This window comes from Osmerus eperlanus, chromosome 14, assembly GCF_963692335.1.
Source record: "Osmerus eperlanus chromosome 14, fOsmEpe2.1, whole genome shotgun sequence".
NCBI lineage: Eukaryota > Metazoa > Chordata > Actinopteri > Osmeriformes > Osmeridae > Osmerus > Osmerus eperlanus.
In genome coordinates this window covers 13,849,626-13,871,320 of record NC_085031.1, presented here as the reverse complement: position 1 = coordinate 13,871,320, position 21,695 = coordinate 13,849,626, and the positions used below count along the sequence as shown (strand labels likewise).

At 48.7% G+C, this 21,695-nt stretch overlaps 1 protein-coding gene across 3 annotated transcripts; it reads right to left on the bottom strand.

Annotated features, from left to right (window-relative positions):
- Positions 1–5,429: 5,429 nt before the first annotated feature.
- On the bottom strand, positions 5,430–20,764 carry gpm6ab (glycoprotein M6Ab). Of its 3 annotated transcripts, none has more exons than XM_062477936.1 (7): positions 20,618–20,764; positions 10,211–10,403; positions 9,487–9,643; positions 9,162–9,315; positions 8,826–8,902; positions 8,255–8,320; positions 5,430–5,792 (listed from the first exon to the last, which is right to left on the bottom strand). In XM_062477936.1, exons 1-7 carry the CDS (start codon positions 20,619–20,621, stop codon positions 5,640–5,642), a joined length of 804 nt encoding a protein of 267 aa, XP_062333920.1. In that variant the 5' UTR covers positions 20,622–20,764; the 3' UTR covers positions 5,430–5,639. The 3 variants fall into 3 exon arrangements, with proteins under 3 accessions (XP_062333920.1, XP_062333919.1, XP_062333921.1); XM_062477935.1 differs by lacking the exon at positions 20,618–20,764 and adding an exon at positions 17,458–17,615; XM_062477937.1 differs by lacking the exons at positions 5,430–5,792; positions 20,618–20,764 and adding exons at positions 5,859–6,339; positions 17,458–17,634.
- Positions 20,765–21,695: the final 931 nt, after the last annotated feature.

The following is a 21,695-nucleotide window of genomic DNA, read 5'->3' as shown; positions in this document are numbered from 1 at the left end:
TGTAATGATTCTATATTTAACATAACCGGAACATACCCTGGCTTCCCACACACATGTTCACATTAACATTTCATTCCCATTTTAAGTGTGTTTAACGTGTTCACTGTTGATAATGATGTGTTGTAGATGTTGGAGAATTATTCACCTCCTAATGTGGATACAGACCTAGATGTATGTATGTATGTGTGTAATATTCCATGTGTGTGTCCAGGCAGTGCAGTCTTTGGTAATGAGACCCGGAAGTTGTGGCGTACAAATATGGATGACACACACACATGCATGCACGCACACACACGTACGTGTTTACCCTAGGTGCTCTTCTACGTGACGACAGGAAACAGCATTCTCCTGAGGTGAAGAATATTGCCATTGCCACGGCAACATTGATGGATCGGTTTAGACAGAGCCATGGGGGTGCTGGGAAGTTATTTGGGAGCTTATGTGGATCCCAGTGCTGCAGGTGAACAAAGACAGATACATACTTTCGCATATAGACACACACACACGCAGCCACATACACACTCTCACACACACACATAGACTGTCACACACACACGCAGCCACATACACACTCTCACACACACATAGACTGTCACACACGCACACAGACACACACACACATGCACACACAAACAGACAAGTTCCAAATGAGTGCATCACTGCTGTGTTCAGATCATGTCTGTTAGTCTAATAAGGCATCATTGGTGCCATAACCTTTACTAAAGATGTTGGTTACATAACCATGATCACCACTACAAGCACTATCAGTCTCAAATCTTTTCATAAACGATCAGAGGTGTGTGTGTGTGTGTGAGAGAGAGTATGTGTGTGTGTGTTAGTCAGTCAGTAACCTTTCCTAATGCCCTCAGTAAGATTACAGAGATATAAGTCATCATTCAGGAGTCTGAATCAGGGAGGGGAAAAAAAACACACACACACACACGCACGCACTAAACATCCCAGGGAGTCTCCCCCTCTTATCCAACTAAATGAAAAACTAGATTCCTCTTCTGATATGTTTTATGTATGAATAGGCCGGAGGCTCACCAAGCTCACTGTTGATAAAGAATACAAGATTTCTCACATACATGTACATGCACATGCACACACACACACACACATTAACATAGGCCTGCCTCCGAGGCAATATTTACCATTATTTCATATTCATGAAGAGACAGCGGCTTCTCTGGAGATGGACGGAGCGGACGAGGGACAAAGGAATGAGAGAGACGAAGGGAGGAATGGAGGGGAAGGTGGAGGGAGAGATGGAGGGAGGTCGTGTGGTAGGGGTGTGTTGATGGAGGGATGAAGAATAGCAAGAGGGGGTAAAAAGGAGAGTGTGGCCCCTTGTTTTCTGTTAGTCTCTCCATGCTTTTATTACAGGTCTAGTCCATGAGGCTGGACTCCCCCGTGGCTTGAAGGTGGTACAGCTCCATCTGTGCAGCTCAGATGGCCTGGAACAGACCAACTCACCCGTGGACCGCTCTCTTGGGGTGGGGGGATTACATGGTCAGATCTGATCTCCCATGGGCTGGAATGGGGACTGCAGGGGTAACATGTACAGTATATAGACAAGTATAGATAGGCTGCCAAGGAATTCACACACACACATATACACACATACTGGGCCTGCATGAAGGGAGGGAGGGGGGGAGGGAGGGAGGGAGGGAGGGAGGGAAAACCAGAAAAGTGAACAGTGACGAAGAAAGAGAGAGAGGGGCAGAAAGAGAGAGAGGGAGAAAGAGAGAGAGAGGGGCAGAAAGGAAGATGAGTGACATCTCTACTTCCTGACGTGATTGGCTTGCAGTAATGCTCCAGGCAGGAATCAGCCAATTAAGTATCCGACGTGGAGCAATCCAATCCAAAGCAGCCTGTGATATTTATCTGGCATATGACACATTGGATGTGTTAATGAGTAAGGAGCTTACGAACTACGCGGTAATGAGCAAGGAGTTGACGAGCTACGAGTTAACGAGCTTCGAGTTAACGAGGTATGACTTTGCAAGTTAGAAGCTAACCAGGTGTCCCTCCCGGAGACAGGAGTTTCTAGATAGCACCAGTAGAACTCTCTGCTCTGGCCTCCACCGTTGCTCCTGCCCCCATCTCCTGAGAGAGGTCTTCCTGTGTGTTGAGCCCAGAGGTTTCCCTGAGTGAACCCTACAGAACCCCAACGGTTTTCTGTGTGAACCCTGTGGAACCTGGAGATTGTTTCTGTGTCTTGAACCCAGAAGTCTTCCTGTGTCTAGAACCCAGAGGTATTCCTGAGTCTAGAACCCAGAGGTATTCCTGAGTCTAGAACGCAGAGGTATTCCTGAGTCTAGAACGCAGAGGTATTCCTGAGTCTAGAACCCAGAGGTATTCCTGAGTCTAGAACCCAGAGGTATTCCTGAGTCTAGAACCCAGAGGTATTCCTGAGTCTAGAACCCAGAGGTATATATATAGTGTGTTTTTCTCGTCAACAGCAAACAGGGACCAACACAAAGTCTGAGACACAACCTCTGTCACAGCTTAGCAAGCAGCTGCTGGTGAAGCCTGAGGCTGCTCTTTAAGCTGTTTGTCTTCACTTCCTGTGTGTGGGTGTGGGTGTGTGTAAGTGTGTTCAGGGGCTGTGTGTGCGTGTGTGTGTGTATGTTTGTGTGTGTGTTGTTTCTACAATCATGTAAACGTTTATGTGAGTGATTTTGAGCTTGCATCCTTATGCTAATGTCATCCTTTAACACACCAAGCCTCTGAGTGTGTGTGTGTGTTTGTGATATGATAATATAAACCTTTCCATAAAGCCAGAAAGCTTCCCAGAGAGAGAGGGGTTGTGTGAGAAAGAGATAGTGTGCATGAGTGTGAGAGACAGAGTGAGAAAGAGAGAGGAGATTGAGGCACTTGAACCACTAAACTGCTAAACTGATCATAATATGGGGGAGTGATAGGAGGGTGTATGTTTGTGTCAGTGTCTTGTATCTGTGTGTGTTTGTATGTGTGTATTTTGTATTTGTGAGTTTACCCAAGACATAAACTTATACACACGCACAAACAGATAACTCATTGCACACATGGAAACACCCAGAGCCAGACCAGTTTAGACCAGTAAATCCACTGTTTGTACTAAAGAGATCTGCTGCCACCCAGTGTTCAGTGGCAGTACCACACCCTTGGAATTACAATCATGTAGAACACAGAGGTTGTTGTACTGTAGGTGTAGTCTATGACGCTATATGTAAGAAACATTTATAGCTGAACTTGGGAATGTGTGGAATTACTTATATGAGACATACAGATAGTATCCCCTACATAACCGACACCCTGTACCCAACACAAGTATGTCATACCTAACACCAATCCTAGGATTAATTCTATGCTTGTCTAGACAACTGCAAGTGCAAACAGGCACCCTGTCGTTTCCTCCTTCTTCTTTAGTTGAGGGTGTCTCCTGGAAGTGTCTCTAGACCCTTGTCTTCCCCTGCTGGCGGGACCAGGACACGGCAGCAGAGTAAAAAAGTAAAGAGCTGGGACACAGTAACACAAGTGTAGTTTATTGACGCAAGCAAGTTTGTTCCTATAGTTCATAAAAAGCCACTGTCAAGCTGTTGGCACATGTATGTACATAACCGAAACATATTCAGAGCAAAGAGAGAGAGAGAGGAGAAAGCGGAGACAAGTCAGAAAGTATCAACAGGTCAATACAGAACATACTCAACATCATCAGAACAAGGGGAGGTGCAGGAGAGAGGGTAAGGAGGAGGGAGAGAGGGTGAGGAGGAGAGGGGGTGAGGAAGGAGAGACGGGGAGGAGGAGGGAGAGAGGGTGAGGAGGGAGAGAGGGTGAGGAGGAGAGAGGGTGAGGAAGGAGAGAGGGGGAGGAGGAGGGAGAGAGGGTGAGGAGGGAGAGAGGGTGAGGAGGGAGAAGGGGGGAGGGAGAGAGGGTGAGGAGGGAGAGGGGGTGAGGAGGAAAGGGTTAGGAGGAGAGGAGGAGGGAGAGGGGAAAGGGTAGTGTATAATACTGCACAGGAGAGAGGGGGAGTAGGGAGAAGGGGAGGGGGAGGGTAGTGTATAATACTGCACAGGAGAGAGGGGGAGGAGGGAGAAGGGGAGGGTAGTGTATAATACTGCACAGGAGAGAGGGGGAGGAGGGAGAAGGGGAGGGTAGTGTATAATACTGCACAGGAGAGAGGGGGAGGAGGGAGAAGGGGAGGGTAGTGTATAATACTGCACAGGAGAGAGGGGGAGGAGGGAGAAGGGGAGGGGGAGGGTAGTGTATAATACTGCACAGGAGAGAAAGCTGCTGACTCAGCTAGACAAGGCAGAGCGGAACACATAAACAAAAAGAGGAAAAAGAAATATTTTTTTATCAGTAAAACTATTTAACCATTGAATGCATAACCATGCCACACGTAACAACTAGATTCACGGTCTTTACCAAGTACAATATTATTAGTATTATCTTTAATAGCATTATAATTATTGTTTAAGTAGTTATCAGGATATGACTGACTGACAGAGCCCCTGCTGTCTGGAATGTGCTTTTCTGGGCCCCTGGTAGGAAATGACCTGAAGGACTGTGTTCATAGATTTACACTGACATATGTACAGGGCAGAACACTGACAGAACATCTATTTACTCTCTTGGTTATTTTAAAAAGTGAACAGTTAAAAACAATGTGAAGGTATGTAACCCTGTGGTAGGTCAAGGTGAGAAATAATGGCTCAGAGTTCAGATAGAATGGAGCGATGGAGAGATAGAAAGGAGGAGAGAGGGAGGGATGGAGAGAGAGAGAGAATACAGGATCTCACTAGGGCCAAACATAGACAGCTTGTCTGTCACTACATATCATCGTCATCATCATCATCATCCTCATCATTGCTTTCGACCTGTCTCTCCCAGCCAATCCCCTCCTGGCTGGAGGAGAATCTGTGTGTGAAATCAGTGTGGATGGAGTTTATGGACACCTGACACTGAGACACTTTGGTCACAATGAAAAAGACGGAGTCATGTGACCCCTGAAAAGAGTCATGTGACCCCAGAGCCATGCGACTTGGCCCTTAGAATGAGCAATACTTTTAGGAACAAAGAGTTATACAATAACAATCCCCCCCCGCCCCCCCCCCTCACCCCTGTAAACACACCAATCAAACGTCAGACTGGACAACAACGTGGTTGGACCATGTGACAGACCATGTGACCATGACTGGTGAGTCACTGTGCTACTAACATGTGCTGTCTGAGGTACCTTACTATACACACCACCAAGGAGGCTGGGGAGGAGAGGAAGGATGGGAGGAAGGATGAGGTAAGAAGGGGGGAGATGGGGGCTGGGGGGGGGTATCAGGAGCAGTTCTCCCTGTAACAGCTGTGTGACATCACACCCACCACACAACAACAACACAACACCCCACAACCCGGTGCACCACTGAACACTAACATCACTGTGTCTGTTTGATCTGCTTGTGTATGTCAGGTGTGTGCGTTTTTGATCTGTGTGTCAGCGGTGTGTGTGTTTGAACTGTGTGTGTGTGTCAGGTGCATGCGTTTGATCTGTGTAAGTCAGGTGTGTGTCTATGTGTGTCTAGGTGTGTGAGTGTTTGTTTGTCTATGTGTGTGTGTGTCTAGTCTATGTGTGTGCGTGTGTGTCTGTGTGTGTGTGTCTATGTGTAAGCGTTGAGTCGTTCTTTAGAGCGTGTTGAGTGGATATCATGCAGCTCCTGCTCTTCTTTGGACTTGATGTCTTCGTACTTCTGCATCCGGCTGGCGTCCTTCAGGTAGGCCCAGTTAGCAGCAATGGCCATCAGGTAGTGGACCTGGGGGTCCGGGGAGGGGGAGGGGCAAGGTGGGGGCAAGGTGGGGGGGAGTATAAGGGCAGAGGGACGCAGGGAGGGGTGGGGTGCAGAGAAGAGTGGTAGGGCAAGGGTGTGGGGAGGGGGGAGGGTTAGAAGGTTAGATGTTAGAACTGCAGCACTGACATGAGAGGGTTACTCTTTACCTCAATCAGATTACTAGCAATTAACCCCAAGGCAATACAAGTACAGAACAACCACAAGCACAACATAACCAGGAACACAACCGCAGACAAGCGGTTTTAGTTGCTTTAGTGAGGCACCATTTTAGTTCCGATCCTCTGTGGGAAATTATTATGGTCTGTTAGCTGGTCAGGGTGGGTGGGGATGTTAACCAATTTGCTGTCCTTAACATAGTCATGTGACAGGTACAAGTGGTGCCCCGAGGGCGGAGCTAAGACCCCAGGTGGCAGAGTGAGGGTTCGGGGGTCAAGGGTCAGAAGCGTGTGCAATATCGGCCATGTGAGCTCAGAGTTGTGTAGTTACGGATGAGAACCCCTACACCTGCAACCTGGGGATGGGGAGAGAGGGAGAGAGAGAGATAGAGAGAGAGAGAGAGAGAGAGAGAGAGAGAGAGAGATGGAGAGAGAGAGAGAGAGAGAGAGAGAGAGATGGAGGGAGGGAGGGAGGGAGGGAGAGAGAGAGAGAGAGAGAGAGAGAGAGAGAGAGAGAGAGAGAGAGAGAGAGAGAGAGAGAGAGATGGAGAGAGAGAGAGAGAGAGAGAGAGAGAGAGAGAGAGAGAGAGAGAGAGAGAGAGAGAGAGAGAGAGAGAGAGAGAGAGAGAGAGAGAGAGATGGAGGGAGGGAGGGAGGGAGGGAGAGAGAGAGAGAGAGAGAGAGAGAGAGAGAGAGGAGAGAGAGAGAGGGAGGGAGGGACAGATGGAGAGAGAGGGAGAGGATGAAAAAAAGGTACAGAGAATTGGAGGTGAAAGGTGGAGAGAGTGAGAGCAAGAGTGAGATAGAAGGGAGAGGGGACAACAGACCATAATAAACAGAGGCACTTGTTGTTATGGTACCTGTCCTATCCAGCAGGTGTCAGTAATCTGCTACAGCCCTGTAGCTGCAGTTTGCTGCACATCTGCATCAATACCTCTTTACTTCCTGGTTTACATTGCTATGGTTACTGGACATGGCTGAGAGGGCGGGCTTCTATTGTGTTGTCTATGCACCGTTTCTTTACAAGAACGGACTGATCCCTTTAGTAAAATCACACGTGTCACGTATTCATTGGGACGTCACATGCCTGACAAGCATCTGTGTAAGTGTGTGTATGTGCGCATGTGTGTGTACCTGTGTGTTTACATGTATGTGTGTATGTGTGTGTGTGTATGTGTGTGTCCTAGCTACTCCTGGGTGAGTCATAGTCTGATGCGTTCCCATGTATGGCCATCAGGTGGCGAATTTACAGACATTTCTGTATATGCAAACACCAACGCAGACACACTGTGTCCAGAAGGGTACGCTCACACAGGAACATGCAGACAGAAAGAGACAGTGCAGTCATGATAGGAGCCACTCCCGCCAACGTAACCATGGAGTGTTTTACCTCAGGTGATGTGCATCGCTCTCTCCTTCCCTCCATCCTCCTCTTTACGCATCCTCTCCTCCTACTCATGCCCCTCTCCACCCTCCACCCTCCCCTCCTCCTCTCTCCATCCTCAATCCTCCACTCTCTACCCTCTCTCCTCCCCTTCATCCAACCATCCTCTTCTACTCCACCCCTCCATCTTTATCTCCTCCATCCTTCTCTGCTTCTCTCTTCTCCATCTTAAATGGGTTTCTCACCATCATGTAGGAGGTGCTCTCAACCGCTCCTCTCCCTGTTTCCATGGCAACACCTTCCCATGCATTTCCAATGTTCAGTGCATCACCTCTCTCTCTCTCTCTCTCTCTCTCCTCTCTCTCTCTCTCTCTCTCTCTCATCTCTCTCCTCTCTCTTTCTCTCTCTCTCTCTCTCTCTCTCTCTCTCTCTCTCTCTCTCTCTCTCTCTCTCTCTCTCTCTCTCTCTCTCTCGCTCTCTCTCTCGGTGTCTCTCTCTCTCTCTCTCCATCTTATTTCTTTTTTCGCTCCATCTGCTTTTCTCCTCTCTCCATCTGCTTGTCTCTCCCTCTCGATCTCTCTCTCTCTCCATCTGCTTGTCTCTCTCTCTCCATCTGCTTGTCTCTCTCTCCATCATCCTCTCTTTCTATTCTCTCCTCTTGAAATATCATATTTTACTCCATATACTTTCCCCCTTTCTTTCCATCCCTCCCTTCATCATCCCATCTACCTTTCCATCCCTGCCTCTTCTCCTCCATCTACTGTACCCCCCCCCCCCCCTCCCTCCCTCCGGGTTCAGCAGAAACACCCTTATCAGTGACAGCAGGAGGGTCCATTCAACACTCGGCAACCCAGAGGCCAATCAGAGGAGAGGAAGAGGGGTCTCACCATGGCGATGACAGCAGCTCCCGCCCCAGCCAGAGCGCAGACGTACAGGTGGAACGTCAGGTCCAGCTGCAACGTTCAAACATGATACAACTTTATTACTTATTACATTAAGAGCCAACACAACTTTTATCAGTACAAACACAACACACTTTCTCCTAGTCCCCTTCTCCTCCCCTTTTATCCTCTCCCATCCCTTACATTTCCCTCCTCGGTGCCCGCTCCTCCCCTTCTCCCCTTCTCTCCTTCTCCCCTTCTCTCCTTCTTTCCTTCTCCCCTTCCCCCTTCTTCCCTTCTCTCCTTCTCTCCTTCTCCCCTTCTCTCCTTCTCCCCTTCTCTCCTTCCCCCCTTCCCCGCTCCTCCCCTTCTCCCCTTCTCTCCTTCTCTCCTTCTCTCCTTCTCCCCTTCCCCCCTTCTCCCCATCTCTCCTTCTCTCCTTCTCCCCTTCTTTCCTTCTCCCCTTCTTTCCTTCTCCCCTTCCCCCCTTCTTCCCTTCTCCCCTTCTCTCCTTCTCCCCTTCTCTCCTTCTCCCCTTCTCTCCTTCTCCCCTTCTCCCCCTTCTTCTCCCTCTCACCTCGTTGGATTCACACATCTTGAAGAACTTCTCAGATCCTGTACACACTTTCCTCTCTTCTGACAGGGCCACCAGACCTGACACGCACACACATAGCAGAAATACACAAGTAAAACACACCATTAATACACCTGTACACAGACAAACCATTAATACACTAGTACATTCATACAGTCAAAACACACCCACACACCATTAAAACATGTGTATACACAGACCATTAAAACACACACACAACCCCTTACAACACACACACACCAACTATACATACATAATCCCTTTTACACACATATCCAAATAAAACACACACACACACACAGCATGGGTGCCCCTTACCAAACTGGCGCAAGTCCATGCAGAGGTTGTCTCCCTCCACCAGGGAAGTGTTCTGGCACAGAGACCAGACGTTGTAGAACATGAAGACGGGCAGAGAGGAGAAGGCTGTCACCCCCAGCCAGGCCAGGAAGAAGAGGTAGGAGAGGAGGATGAACTGGAGGAGGGAAGGAAAGAGGACAGGACAGGAGAGGACGAGAGAGGAGGGGTTGTGAGAGGAGAGAGAACAATTATGTTTCGCAAACGTTCAACGAAAACCCTTCTGATTGTTCTCACATCTTCTCCCCCCCCCCCCCACGCCCCGCCCCCCCTCAGTCCCCAGCCTCACCCATGCGCTGACACAGCGTCCACACGCTGTGATCTTGAACTCTCCGTACAGGTCTCTGATGGCGCCGGTGGTGAAGAAGCCCTCCACCAACAGCAGCATGCCCAGCACGAAGAACGCGGCGGCCACGCCGTAGATCACGTACTTCAGGATGTCAATACTGGTGGGACACGCACACACACACACGCACACACACACATGCATGTACACACGCACAAAGAGAAAAGGATTCATGTTGTGGGAACCAGCATGTATTGACAGCTTAGTGTGTGAAGTGGTTTCCAATTTTCTTTGTGGATTAATGCACTCCATCCATCTACAGGAACTGTTACACCTGCTATGGCTAGAAACATGTTCCTGCTCACACACACACACACACACAGACACACACACACACAGAGAGACACACACACACAGACACACACACACACTCAGCAGGCAGAGTTCCGGTGAGCAGGTGTATTCTGGACAACCCAGAGTCTTTTCAGGAGGTTTAAATCTCCAAACAGGACTCAAGCCAACACACACACGCACACACAGCTACACACACACACATTCACACTTACACACTTTTGCTCTATCTCTCTCTGCTGTGTCTGGGAGTGAACAGGTGGGGGGGGGGGGAGGGAAGGAGGAAGGATATAATCGAGGGAGAAACGAGGAAGGAGAGAAGAGTTTGACAGACAGGATATTCACATGTACGGTGCTGGTCGTCATGGTCACTCACATGGCGAAGACGTCGAGGGTTTCCATTGGTGCTCTGACCAGCTCGAAGTAGTTCTGCAGTATGATGACGGTGCCACTCAATGCTTCGTGGCCACACCCACAGAACAGGGCCACCCCCATGTAGAGCAGGATGGTGGCGAAGAGGGAGGCATAGGGCAGCCCCCCCACACACTTAGTACAACACTCTGCACACCCTGGAGGGGGGAGACAGGAGAAGAGAAGGGATTTAGAGAGTGAGAGGAGAGGAGGGAGTTGGAAAGGGGGAAAAGGAGAGAGTTAGAGATGAGAGTTGGAGAGAGGGGAGAGATGAGTCGGAGAGGAGGAGAGATGTCGAGAAATAGGAAGATGAGGAGAGGGTTCGAGAGAGGAGGAGGAGAAGATAAGTAGGGAAAGAGGGAAATGAGGAGAGAGTTAGAGAGAGGAGGGGGAGGAGGAGATAAGTAGCAAAAGAGGAGGATGAGGAGAGAGAGAGAGGAGTAGGAGGAGAGTAAAGTAAAGTAAAGACAGAGGTGGATTAGATCCTCAGTCCAGCCCCTCATTCTGCCTGTACACCTTTCTAATCATCCCTCCATCCCTCCCCTGCATCTAACATACTACTCCATGCATCCCATCATCTGTCCATCCATCTAACTCACCTTCAAATTCACACTTATCCACACATCACAGCATATCTGTGACCATAACAACCAACAGCCAACCACATTGCGGCCCATCCCTGTTCATCTGTCTTAAGGGGGAGCCATTAGTGTCACTGCGGCCAATCATAATCACCTGTAGGTGATTGATGGCTTTAATAGCCACTCAGCAAACAGTATTGATCAGAGCAGCCAATCCTTAATGGATCTGTCTCGTCAGAGCAGGTCTGCTATATCTCACATGGTAAACATACACACACGCACATGCATGCACGCACTTACGCACACACACAAACACACACACCTACACACACACACACACATTAACCATAGATGTTGTCCTTTCAGTGAACCTACAGCTTGAAGTTACATTATGCAAAGGGTCAGGGTAATGGTGTTTAACTGGACTGAGAGGATGAGAGTGTGAGAGGATGAGAGGGTGAGAGGGTAAAAGGGTGAGAGGGTGAGAGGAGGAAAGGGTAAAGGGTGAGAGGAGGGGAGGATGAGAGAGTAAGGGTGAGAGAGTGAGAAGACGAGAGGGTGAGGAGAAATGATTTATCTTATTAGGCAAGCGAGGCAGGATGATCCACCAGAGGAGGTGTTACCTCCAGAGACAGATGAGGAGTGTGTATGTGTAGATCTGAACCAGCTGGAGAACAATCTCATACTGCCTGGCATACAGATGTCAGCCAAACAAGGCATTAGAACTGAACTAGAAATGAAGTTCCTCTCTCTGGTTGGCCCAGCAGCCCTGCTTAACTACATTTATATATTTTTGTCTTCATTTAGCAGACGCTTGTGGACAAAGAAGCATACAAATAGTGCATACATTGTTGCTGTTTTCGGCGCTATGTAATTTAAATACTGATGTGTATTTGTGGGGGAGGGGGGCTCCAACCCCCCCCCCCCCCCCCCCCATCTACAGCAACAAACCACCACTTGACAAAGAGATCCCTCCTGACCCCTTTCGTTCTCTATGGCTCCTCTCCCCCCTGGCCCACACCCTGCCCACAACCTCTCCCCCACCCCTATCCTTTGTCTGTCCATCTGTCAAACATGCTCGCTGGGGATTTTACCCCAAGCTACCTAACACACGCACAATCGGCACACTTACAAAAGCACACACACATACTGACAAGACAAAGCCAATGTATAGTCAGAAGAACCTCTCGTGGCTCCATTACCCTACCAGCTTTGGTTTCCATGGTAACGCTTGCTTTCCCCACCAGACTCTTGCATTCATGACTGATTGTGTGTGTGTGTGTGAGAGTGTATTGTGCAATTGGGTTCATGGGACAGTGAGTATACCAGCTAAGAAGGTTGAAGAAAGCAAATGTATCATAACTAGCTTAGCCTACCCCTAGTATTGCCTAGCACACAGAGATCACAGTAACACACTAGCCTAGCCTAGCGTAGAGATAGAGATCACACTGATGCATTACCCTAACCTAGCCTAGCGTAGAGATAGAGATCACACTGATGCATTACCCTAACCTAGCCTAGCGTAGAGCTAGAGATCACAGTGATGCATTACCCTAACCTAGCCTAGCGTAGAGATAGAGATCACACTGATGCATTACCCTAACCTAGCCTAGCGTAGAGCTAGAGATCACAGTGATGCATTACCCTAACCTAGCCTAGCACACAGAGATCACAGTAACACACTAGCCTAGCCTAGCGTAGAGATAAGGATCACACTGATGCATTACCCTAACCTAGCCTAGCGTAGAGATAGAGATCACACTGATGCATTACCCTAACCTAGCCTAGCGTAGAGATAGAGATCACACTGATGCATTACCCTAACCTAGCCTAGCGTAAAGACGATGACAGTAACACATTAGCCTAGCCTAACACATACATGGAGAGATGGGTGTGTGACTAGGTGAGTGACAGTATGGCTGTGTATAGTATGTGTACACCTCCTCTATAGTGAGACAGACAGGTCTCTGACTCATCTGCGCATGTTTAATCATCCAGCATGGTTGCCATGCCAACAGGCAAGGGCTCAGAGCTGTGTGACCCACTTTACTGTAGCATCACCATGACAACGCTACAGCACCACGACAACCAGTGGCTTAGGGGGAATCTAACTCGTTACAACAGAGAGGGCAACTCCTGGGCAGGAGGTTGGGGCAGGTAGACTGAGGTTGGGGGCAGTTAGACCGAGGTTAGGGCAGGTAGACTGAAGTTGGGGCAGGTAGACTGAGGTTGGGGCAGGTAGACTGGGGCTGGGGTAGTTAGACTGAGGTTGGAGGCATGTAGACTGGGGTTGTGCAGGTAGACTTGGAGCTGGGTGCAGGGAGACCGGGGCTGGGGGAAGGTAGACTGAGGTTGGGGGGCAGGTAGACTGGAGCTTGGTTCAGTTAGACTCTTCTCTTTCCTCCCTTTCTCCTCTCTCTCTTTCTGTCTCTCTCCTCCTTCTTCTCTACAGATCCACGAGTGCAGCCCGCTCATGGATATTTTAACATTGAACCTTTTCTGTCACTAGCTAGTAGGATTTGTAGTCTCAAGAGATCATACAAATATCAAGACAACTACAAACATGTGAGGTAGGACCCAGCTGCCAAGGTAAACATGACAATCATGTGAATTGTGAGTAATGTGGTATAATAGACTGCATCCCTCCACAGTACCCACACACACTCGCAGCGTGACTCACCAGAGTCTATTATTGACAGTAAGACTAGAGAAATCTACAGGGACACAGCAGCAGGAGAGGGAAATCAATAGAGTAAAAGACATCACGACCACATCTATCATCGCCTGGCATGATGGAACAGGAGATTAGATATAGACCACACTAGAGAGACCAGAGCTAGACCACACTTGAGATTCTAAAGCTAGAACAGACTATATAGACTAGAGCTAGACCAGCCTGGACATTTCAGAGCTAGACCTGACTAGAGAGACTAGCATTAGACCAGACTGTAGAGACCAGAGCAGCGCTGAGAAAAGCAATGTCTGTGACATCATCTGCTGACGTGTACTGTAAACAAACAAATTCACAACCCTGGAGGGGTGGAGGGTGGAGGGATATAGAAATGGAGGGATGAAATGAGAGAGGATAAAAGGAGGGGGGGTGGAATGATGGGCTGACGCAGGAGTGGAGTTGTGGAGAAATGAAAGTGTGAAAGGAGAGAGGATGGATGGGTGGAGGGGAGGAAGGATGGAGGTTTGGTGGGATGAAGAGATACTGGTGGTGAAGGGGTGGTTTACGAATATTTTTCGAGGGAAGTCAAGGCTACCTGGCCTTTGTGCTAGAGCACCAGAGCGAGTGACTGTTTGTGTGTGTGTGTGTGTGTGCGTGCGTGTGTAAGGTACCACAGACAAAATTGAGCAGCAGCTGGTTCATAAGTGATAATGGGTCTCTAACGGGTTTCCCCTCGGCCCAGGGTTAGGGTTAATACACACACACACAGGTTTGTTTTACTATCCTAGTGAAGACCAACAATTCACACCCTTTTCAAATTGTGTAATTCTAACCTAACCTTAACACTAATTCTAATTCTAACCCTTATCCCCCTAATAAACCCTGGAAATAGCACTTAAAGTTGTGGGATCTATGAAGATTTCCCCCACACACGTGTATTAGCTGGGGATGAATGGTGAGATGTTGGTGGTGTTGTAATGTGTTTATCTTCACCATTCTATGGGGGAACCGGTCTATACACACTCTCCTGTCAGACCTGCATGGATAAGTGCTGGTATTTAATTTCACTCCAGCAAGTAAATCGGCCAGACAACAGATCAATAAAGTTTCAGTGTTATTAAATCTGACTGTGATTAAACCGCCTCACAATTAAGATGAATAAAAAACATTTATATTGTCTTTCAATGTATCTGTCACACTGTATCACACACACACATGTAAACACACACATGTAAACACACGCACATGTGTGAACACACATACACACACACACTCACACACACTTGAAGGGGGTATACAACTACAGCACTCTACCATCTGCTTAACATGAATCATTTATTCTTGTCTCAATCCCTGCAGGAGTTCTCAGAGTGTGTGTGTGCGTGTGTGTGTGTGTGTGTGTGTGTGCGTGCGTGCATGCAAGAGGGTGTAGAATGTGTGTTTGTAAGAGGGGTATGTGTGTGGATGAAGAGGTCTGTGTGTGAGGGGTGTGTGGAGGGGGTGTGAGGTGTGTGTGTGGGGGTTGTGTGTGGGGGTGGGGGTTAGTGTGTGTCACTGTGCGACTGTAAGACTGCAGGCACAAACATGTTTTTGTTTCATAGAATGTCCATGTTTATAAGATGATGGACGATTTGTGTCTAGAACGAACGAATGCTGATTGTAAATCTTTGTGTTGGTGTGTGTGTGTGTGTGTGTGTGTGTGTGTGTGTGTGTGTGTGTGTGTGTGTGTGTGTGTGTGTGTGTGTGTGTGTGTGTGCGTGCGTGTGTGTGTTTGTAGGGGGGAGTGATGATATGTGGCTAAAGGATGTTTGCCTCTTGGAAACCATTACAGTATTTCACTACCTAATCTCACCCCTCTCTCCACCTCTTTCCCTCCATCACTCCATCATTCCACCACTCTCCTCTCTCCCTCCTCTCTTCTCTCTTTTCTTTCATCATCCCTTTCCTCCTTTCTTCTCTCCTTTCATCTACTCCATTACTCCCTTCCACTCTCCTCTCCTCTCCCTCTATTTCTCCACCTCTAAGGAGATTTGCATTGATGTTTTCATGCTGGTGAGTTCTGTTTCTTTTGTGGTGTGATATAACGAAGTGGAAATGACCCACAGAGTGAGGCAAAGGTGTAGAGAGATGGAGGGAGAGAGGAAGGAAGGGAGGGAGAAGTGTATAGAGAATGAAAGATTGGCCACTTAGCTGTTTACTTCTAGCACCATGCCTAAACAACCCCTCATGCACAGTACACAGCATGCCTCTCTTAAAGTAAACAACTCTGTCATATCCCACAAATCCTTTTTCAATAACACAGACACACACACAAACGCACACACACACACACACACAAACTCACACATGCATGCACACGTAAACACACAAAGAGAGAGAGAGAGAGAGAGAGAGAGAGAGAGAGAGAGAGAGAGAGAGAGAGTGATGAAGCTTTTTCATGTTAAACCAACTCCACAGCTAGAACAGCAATGAGCAGAGTGAGACGAAGGTGGGTAGAACGAGAGAGAACGAGAAAGAATGAGAGTAAGAGAACGAAAGAGAGAGAGGCCAAAGAAGGATGAATGGATATAAAAACATTATTATTATTCTGTATGCTGTAAGCCGCCCGTCCCCCACCCACCACCCCCCCTCATCAGAAGTGGGTCAGGAATAGCGAGGGAGGGAGAGGACGAGAGGAATGAGGGGAGTGCTTAGTTAAAGCAGAGACTCCGGGGAAGACTATTACTCTGACAGCGGAGACCCTCCCCTCTCTCCCTCCTTTTCTCCCTTTCTCCCTCTTTCGCTCTCTCTCTCTCCCTCGAGCCCTACCTCTCTCTCCCTCTTTCTCTCCTGCTCGTTCTCTCCCTCCCTCTCTCTCTCTCTTTCCTCTCTCGTTCTCTATATGTAAATGCCATGTTGGGTGGGGCTGGGCGGGAGGGGAGTTGGGGGCAGTGAGGGGAGGGGAGAGCAGGATGGGTAGGGGAGGAGGTGGCGAGGGGGGAGGAGGGGGAGGGGGGAGAAGAGGGGAGGAGGCGGAGAGGAGAGGAGAGAAGGAGAGGGAAGGAGGACAGTAGAACAGAAACAAAGCCTCTGTTTTGAGTAAAAGATTGGCCCGAGCTGTTTAGCGGCTGGTACAGGACAACACCTGGAACCATTGCATCACCCCAGCAAATAGACAGAGCCCACGTCAGCCATGGTGACAGCAGAGAGAAAGACTGATCACACAGGCATGGGCGCTGCACTGATAGTGAGGTGGGGGGAGCGGGGTGGGGTGGGGCGGGGTGAAGATGGAGAGAACGAGATATGGAGGGAGAGAAATGGAGGGAGAGAGGTGGAGAGAGAAAGGGATAGACAGAGATAGGATGGAGGTAGATTTGGTGCTCTCTCAGTAAGCCATCACGACAGGCGTGAAGCAGCTCACAATGGAACTGAACAAAGACTATTCCCACGACGCCTCCCCCTACACACACACACACACACACACACACGTCTCTCTTTTTGTCAAAACATGCGTCTCCTGTCACCCCCCTTCCCACCAGCCCCTCCCCTCTGATCCAAACATTCTACGTCCGCAGAACCCCTCACGCCTCCCTCTCTCTCTCTCTCCCTCTCCCTCCCTCCGTCCCTCCCTCCATCCCTCCCTCCCTCCCTCCTCCATCCCTCCTCTCCTCCCTCCCCTCTTCCCTCCATTTACCTCTAGCTGTATCAGGGACAGAGAGAGAAAGAGAAAGAGGAGAGGACAAGAGATAGTGAGACACAGAGGGACACTGATAGAGACACAGTGAAAGACAGAGACGAAGAGCATTAGAGACCAACACAGAGATATTGAAAGAAAGAAAGAAAGAAAGAGAGAGATAGAGAATCTAGACCATAGCTCTATGTAGACAAAGGGAACAGGTATCTACGTGCACAGGACGAAAAAAGAGATGGAGACAGAGAGAGCGATAAAGAGATGGAGAGATAGATAGTCTCCTGTCCTACCCTTTCCTCCCTGTCCTTCTTCCATGTTGTCCTCCATGTTGTTGACTGCTGCAGACGCTACAATCCTCTCTGTGGCGTGTGTGTGTGAGAGTGTCAGAGTGTGTGTGTGTGTGAGGAGGCAGTGTACTGTAGCAGGGGCTTAGGGGAAGTCCTCCTCTCAGCCCCCTCCCTCTCTCTCTCTCTCTCTCTCTCTCTCTCTCTCTCTCTCTCTCTCTCTCTCTCTCTCTCTCTCTCTCTCTCTCTCTTTCTCCCTCCCTCCCTCCCTCCCTCCCTCCCTGTCTCTCCCTCCCACTTTCTTCTTTCGCTGTCTCCTTCCCTCCCGCCCTTTCTCTTTCTGACTCTCCCTGCCTCTCTCCCTTTCTCTCTGTCTCTCTCCCTTTCTTCCTGTCTCTCTCTCTCTCCTGGGTGATAATCTCTCCTCTTCTTTCCTTTCCTTCCTCCTTCCCTGCCTTCTTGACTTGCTTCTTCCCCCCTTCCCTTTCTCCCTGGTTCAGCTTGGAGGGCTAGAAACTGGACTCCACACGACTATCTACCTTCCAGACACTCACACACAGACAAAGAGAAGTGTGTGTGAGAGAGCCTGATGCTGAACACCCTTCTCTCTCAGGCTGCAGTGTGCTGGAGGATGAGGGGACTCTAAGCAGATTAGCCAGTGTGGCTTGGTACCATAGAAACATTTTCCGAACAGAAGCCAACACTACGAGTCACACAGATGGTGTTTGTGTCTGCCTCTTCTGTGTGTGTGTGTGACAGAGAGAGATCGAGAGAGAGAGAGAGAGAGAGAGAGAGAGAGAGAGAGAGAGAGAGAGAGAGAGAGAGAGAGAGAGAGAGAGAGAGAGAGAGAGCAGCCAAGTTTCAACATCTACAGTGAATGTCCAGGAAAAGGTTCTGTTTACCTCCTCTGTGTCAACCATCACTCACACATTATTCTCTCCCTCCTTTCAATCTCCTCTTTTTCTCCATCTCTCTCTCCTCTCCCCTTCTCTCCTCTTCCTTCCATCGCAGGGCTAGTTCTTCCAGACAGTCAGATTGCACTAAAGCATCCCTTGATGTTTTAAATAGCTCTCCAAAAACACCATGAAATATTCACTCACTTTTCTCCTTAAATAGTAAATATGACCCCCCTCCCTCCCCACCCACCTCCTTTTCGAATCTGTTCTGCAGTCTGTTTCAAGACCTGTGTGTGTGTGTCTGTGGAATGTGTGTGTAGGTGTGTGTGTGAGAGAGGACCAGAGGCAGCCTCCTGCATCTTTCATGCTGTTCTCCTCCAGTTCTGAGATGATGATGTCATACTCCACATCTAGGCTGTCAACACTCGCTGCCACAGCAACAGTCGCTATCTCTAGGTTTCTCTATCGCCTCGCCAACAACCTCCCCTGCCTCGGCAACCAGCAACATCACCTTGGGAACCAACCCAATCCGTGTTACAGGGGTTTGTGGTCCATCCACAGTATATGTTCTTTTCTCAATCTCACACACACACATGCACACACACACACATTGTGTTGCAGGTCATTGAATTAGGAGAATTTGCCCCTGTTCTCCCATCCGACCAGTACCTGCGGACCGAGGCAATAACTCAGGTTAGGAATTTTAGTGTCAAGCCTCAGTCTTCTGTGGCCTGGAGAATGTGGGGTTTCCTAAACAATGAACCTACACTTTTTTAGTAGTTTTATCATGTACATGCTGTGGTGTCACACTGTTATTAGCCACAAGCCAGCATGCTCCAGAGTAGTCCTACCTCCCCCCCCATCCCAAGACTAGTCTGCCCCTCCCCCTCTAGACCAGGCTGCCTCTCAAGGGCATTAGACACTGCATGGGACAGGGTCAAAGGTCACCTCTGTAACATGGGAGGTGGATTCCTGAGAGGATTGTGCCTGGGTCACACACACAGACGCTACACACATTTTCACACAATTTCACACACACACACACACACACACACACACACAGGGCTTAGCAGAAGGGGCACAGTGTACATACTGTACTGACCACACATTCAGCTGCTGATGCTACTAATCTCAGACCTGGCACTGACTGAGGAATATGAGGCGGAAAAGCAGGAGGAGGTTGAGGAGAACAGGGACGAGGCCAGTGATGGTTATTCCATCCTGACAAAATCGGACAAAGCTGATCACAATATTACAGACACTCACACACTCTCTCTCACACACACACTGTCTCTTGCTCTCTTACACACACACCACACACACACACACATACAAGCACACACAAACATCGCCTGTTTGTCTGTCTGTCTGGAAGGATGAGGGTTTCAGTATAACACTGCCTGCTTGTTGGAATGATGAAAGAACTCCATAGAGAGAGAGGTGGGAGGAGAGGGCAGTTTAGAGGGGGCAGCAAGGAGTTATTTACCCCACATGTGATTCCCTGCATGCAGAATGAGGCAGAAACTAATGTTCTATGATATACGCACATAAGCCTGCAATCCAGCCTTTGTGTTATAAACCAGTCTGTTCAAACCAGCCTGTTATAAATCAGCCGGTGACCTAGTCTGTCTGTTCCGTCTGAATTTGTCTAAGTCTTACTGAGTCTATAGCTGTTTGAAACCAGCAAGCAAATTACATTTACATTTAGCAGACGCTCTTATCCAGAGCGACTTACAGTAAGTACAGGGACATTCCCCCGAAAGAAAGTAGGGTGAAGTGCCTTGCCCAGGGACACAACGTCATTTGCCACAGCCTGGAATCGAACTGCCAACCTTCAGATTACTAGCCCAATTCCCTAACCGCTCAGCCACCTGACTGAAGTTAATCTCTTCCCGCATGGGGCGGAGGGCATTTTGGAGGCTGTTTCCTGTTCTGTTGAACTCACACCACTCACACTTGGTTTAGGACTCACACTTGGTTTAGGGACCTGAGTGGAGGCGTAGACAGCGTTGTGGACTCGGGGGTGCACCGCAGGTCTGTCCCCTGTTGTTGATGTGCTGACCCAGTGTTAAATCTGACAGGATATTCCTGAGCTAGACTAGCTGCATGTGTTCATCGTAACTAACCTGTTGTGACCCTAGGTCCAGTTGGTTGTAGTTAGCCAACATCAGAAAAGTAAAGTCAACGTAAAAACGTCCTTTGTAAATAGTTTCTGACGCTCTAGATGACAGTGTGGACTTATAGAGTACCTAAAGCATTGATCTACTCACCCATCAGACGTTCCGGTATCCTGCTTGTGTTTCAGAAGAATTCTCCTGTCTTAGTCAGGGGGAACGTTCAGGTCAACGAGTCTTTTGTGGGTCGCGAGCCAAGAGTCTCTCTGGTCTCAGGAGCCCCGGGCAGCAGGATCAAGGAACGTCACTCTAATCGCTTTCACAGGCGGGGATCTCGGAGAGTGAAAAAAAAAAACTGAATCAATGAGGTTTTGTCCGACCGACATAATTAGAAACCAAACTACAACAGTCGGTATTGTTGCGAGGTGACGGGTCGCTGAGACGGGTCACTTATGCACAGTTTTGGAGAATGAAACTACTCACAGACAACGCAGCCCAGCTCAGCTCTTGTCAATAAGCATTAAAACATTGTAGGAACCAACTAGTAGGCCTAGGCTACTGTATGAAGTCAGTTGTCGGTTGTTAGATTTACATTTGCCCATTGTTTTTGCTTCTATCGATTTCCTTCTCTTTCTCTCTACGGTGTCTCTCTCATCCCTGTCTTTTGCCATTTTTTCAAGTTTGAAGGGATTCGTGTGAACTGGTGTCATGACATTAAAATACAGGTATGCTTGTTTGTAATCCTCCCCCCCCCCTTCTCCCCCCTTCTCTCTGTCTCTACATATAAAGCCCTCCCTCGTCATGTTTCCAATTGTATAGGCTCCAATGAGGTGCTTAGACTCGCGCTTGTTCTATACCTATCACATATTACATTCATATTCGATTAATTCAGTCAGTTTATTCAATTTCAACCTGTGTTGGTCTATTCTCTCACATTATTACACGATCACCGAACACACCCCTTTGTCCTGTGTCAACATCATAAACAAGCCGACATTAACATAAGAGGCGTCGTGGCGCCACCCAGCGATCAACGCGTGGTATGACGTGTTGATCTGGCTCTACTGCAGTATTGCTGTTGTACCGGCTACATACGCGTCAGATAAGACTTTGACAATGCCTCTCATACCCAAAATATCACCAGAGTTCCAGGTCAGAGCGAGCACACTTTAGGCTTATGGCATCTGACATAGTTTGGGCATTGTCTTGTCATTAAAATACAAACGAATGACAC

Coding starts and splice junctions, on each gene's coding strand:
- gpm6ab (XM_062477935.1), bottom strand. CDS start 17,494: ATGGAGGACAACATGGAAGAAGGACAGGGAGGAAAGG. Junction 9,644..10,210: donor ACCCTCGACGTCTTCGCCAT/GTGAGTGACCAT, acceptor GTGTCCCACCAG/TATTGACATCCTGAAGTACG. Junction 5,793..8,254: donor GAGCTGCTGTCATCGCCATG/GTGAGACCCCTC, acceptor CCGGACCCCCAG/GTCCACTACCTGATGGCCAT.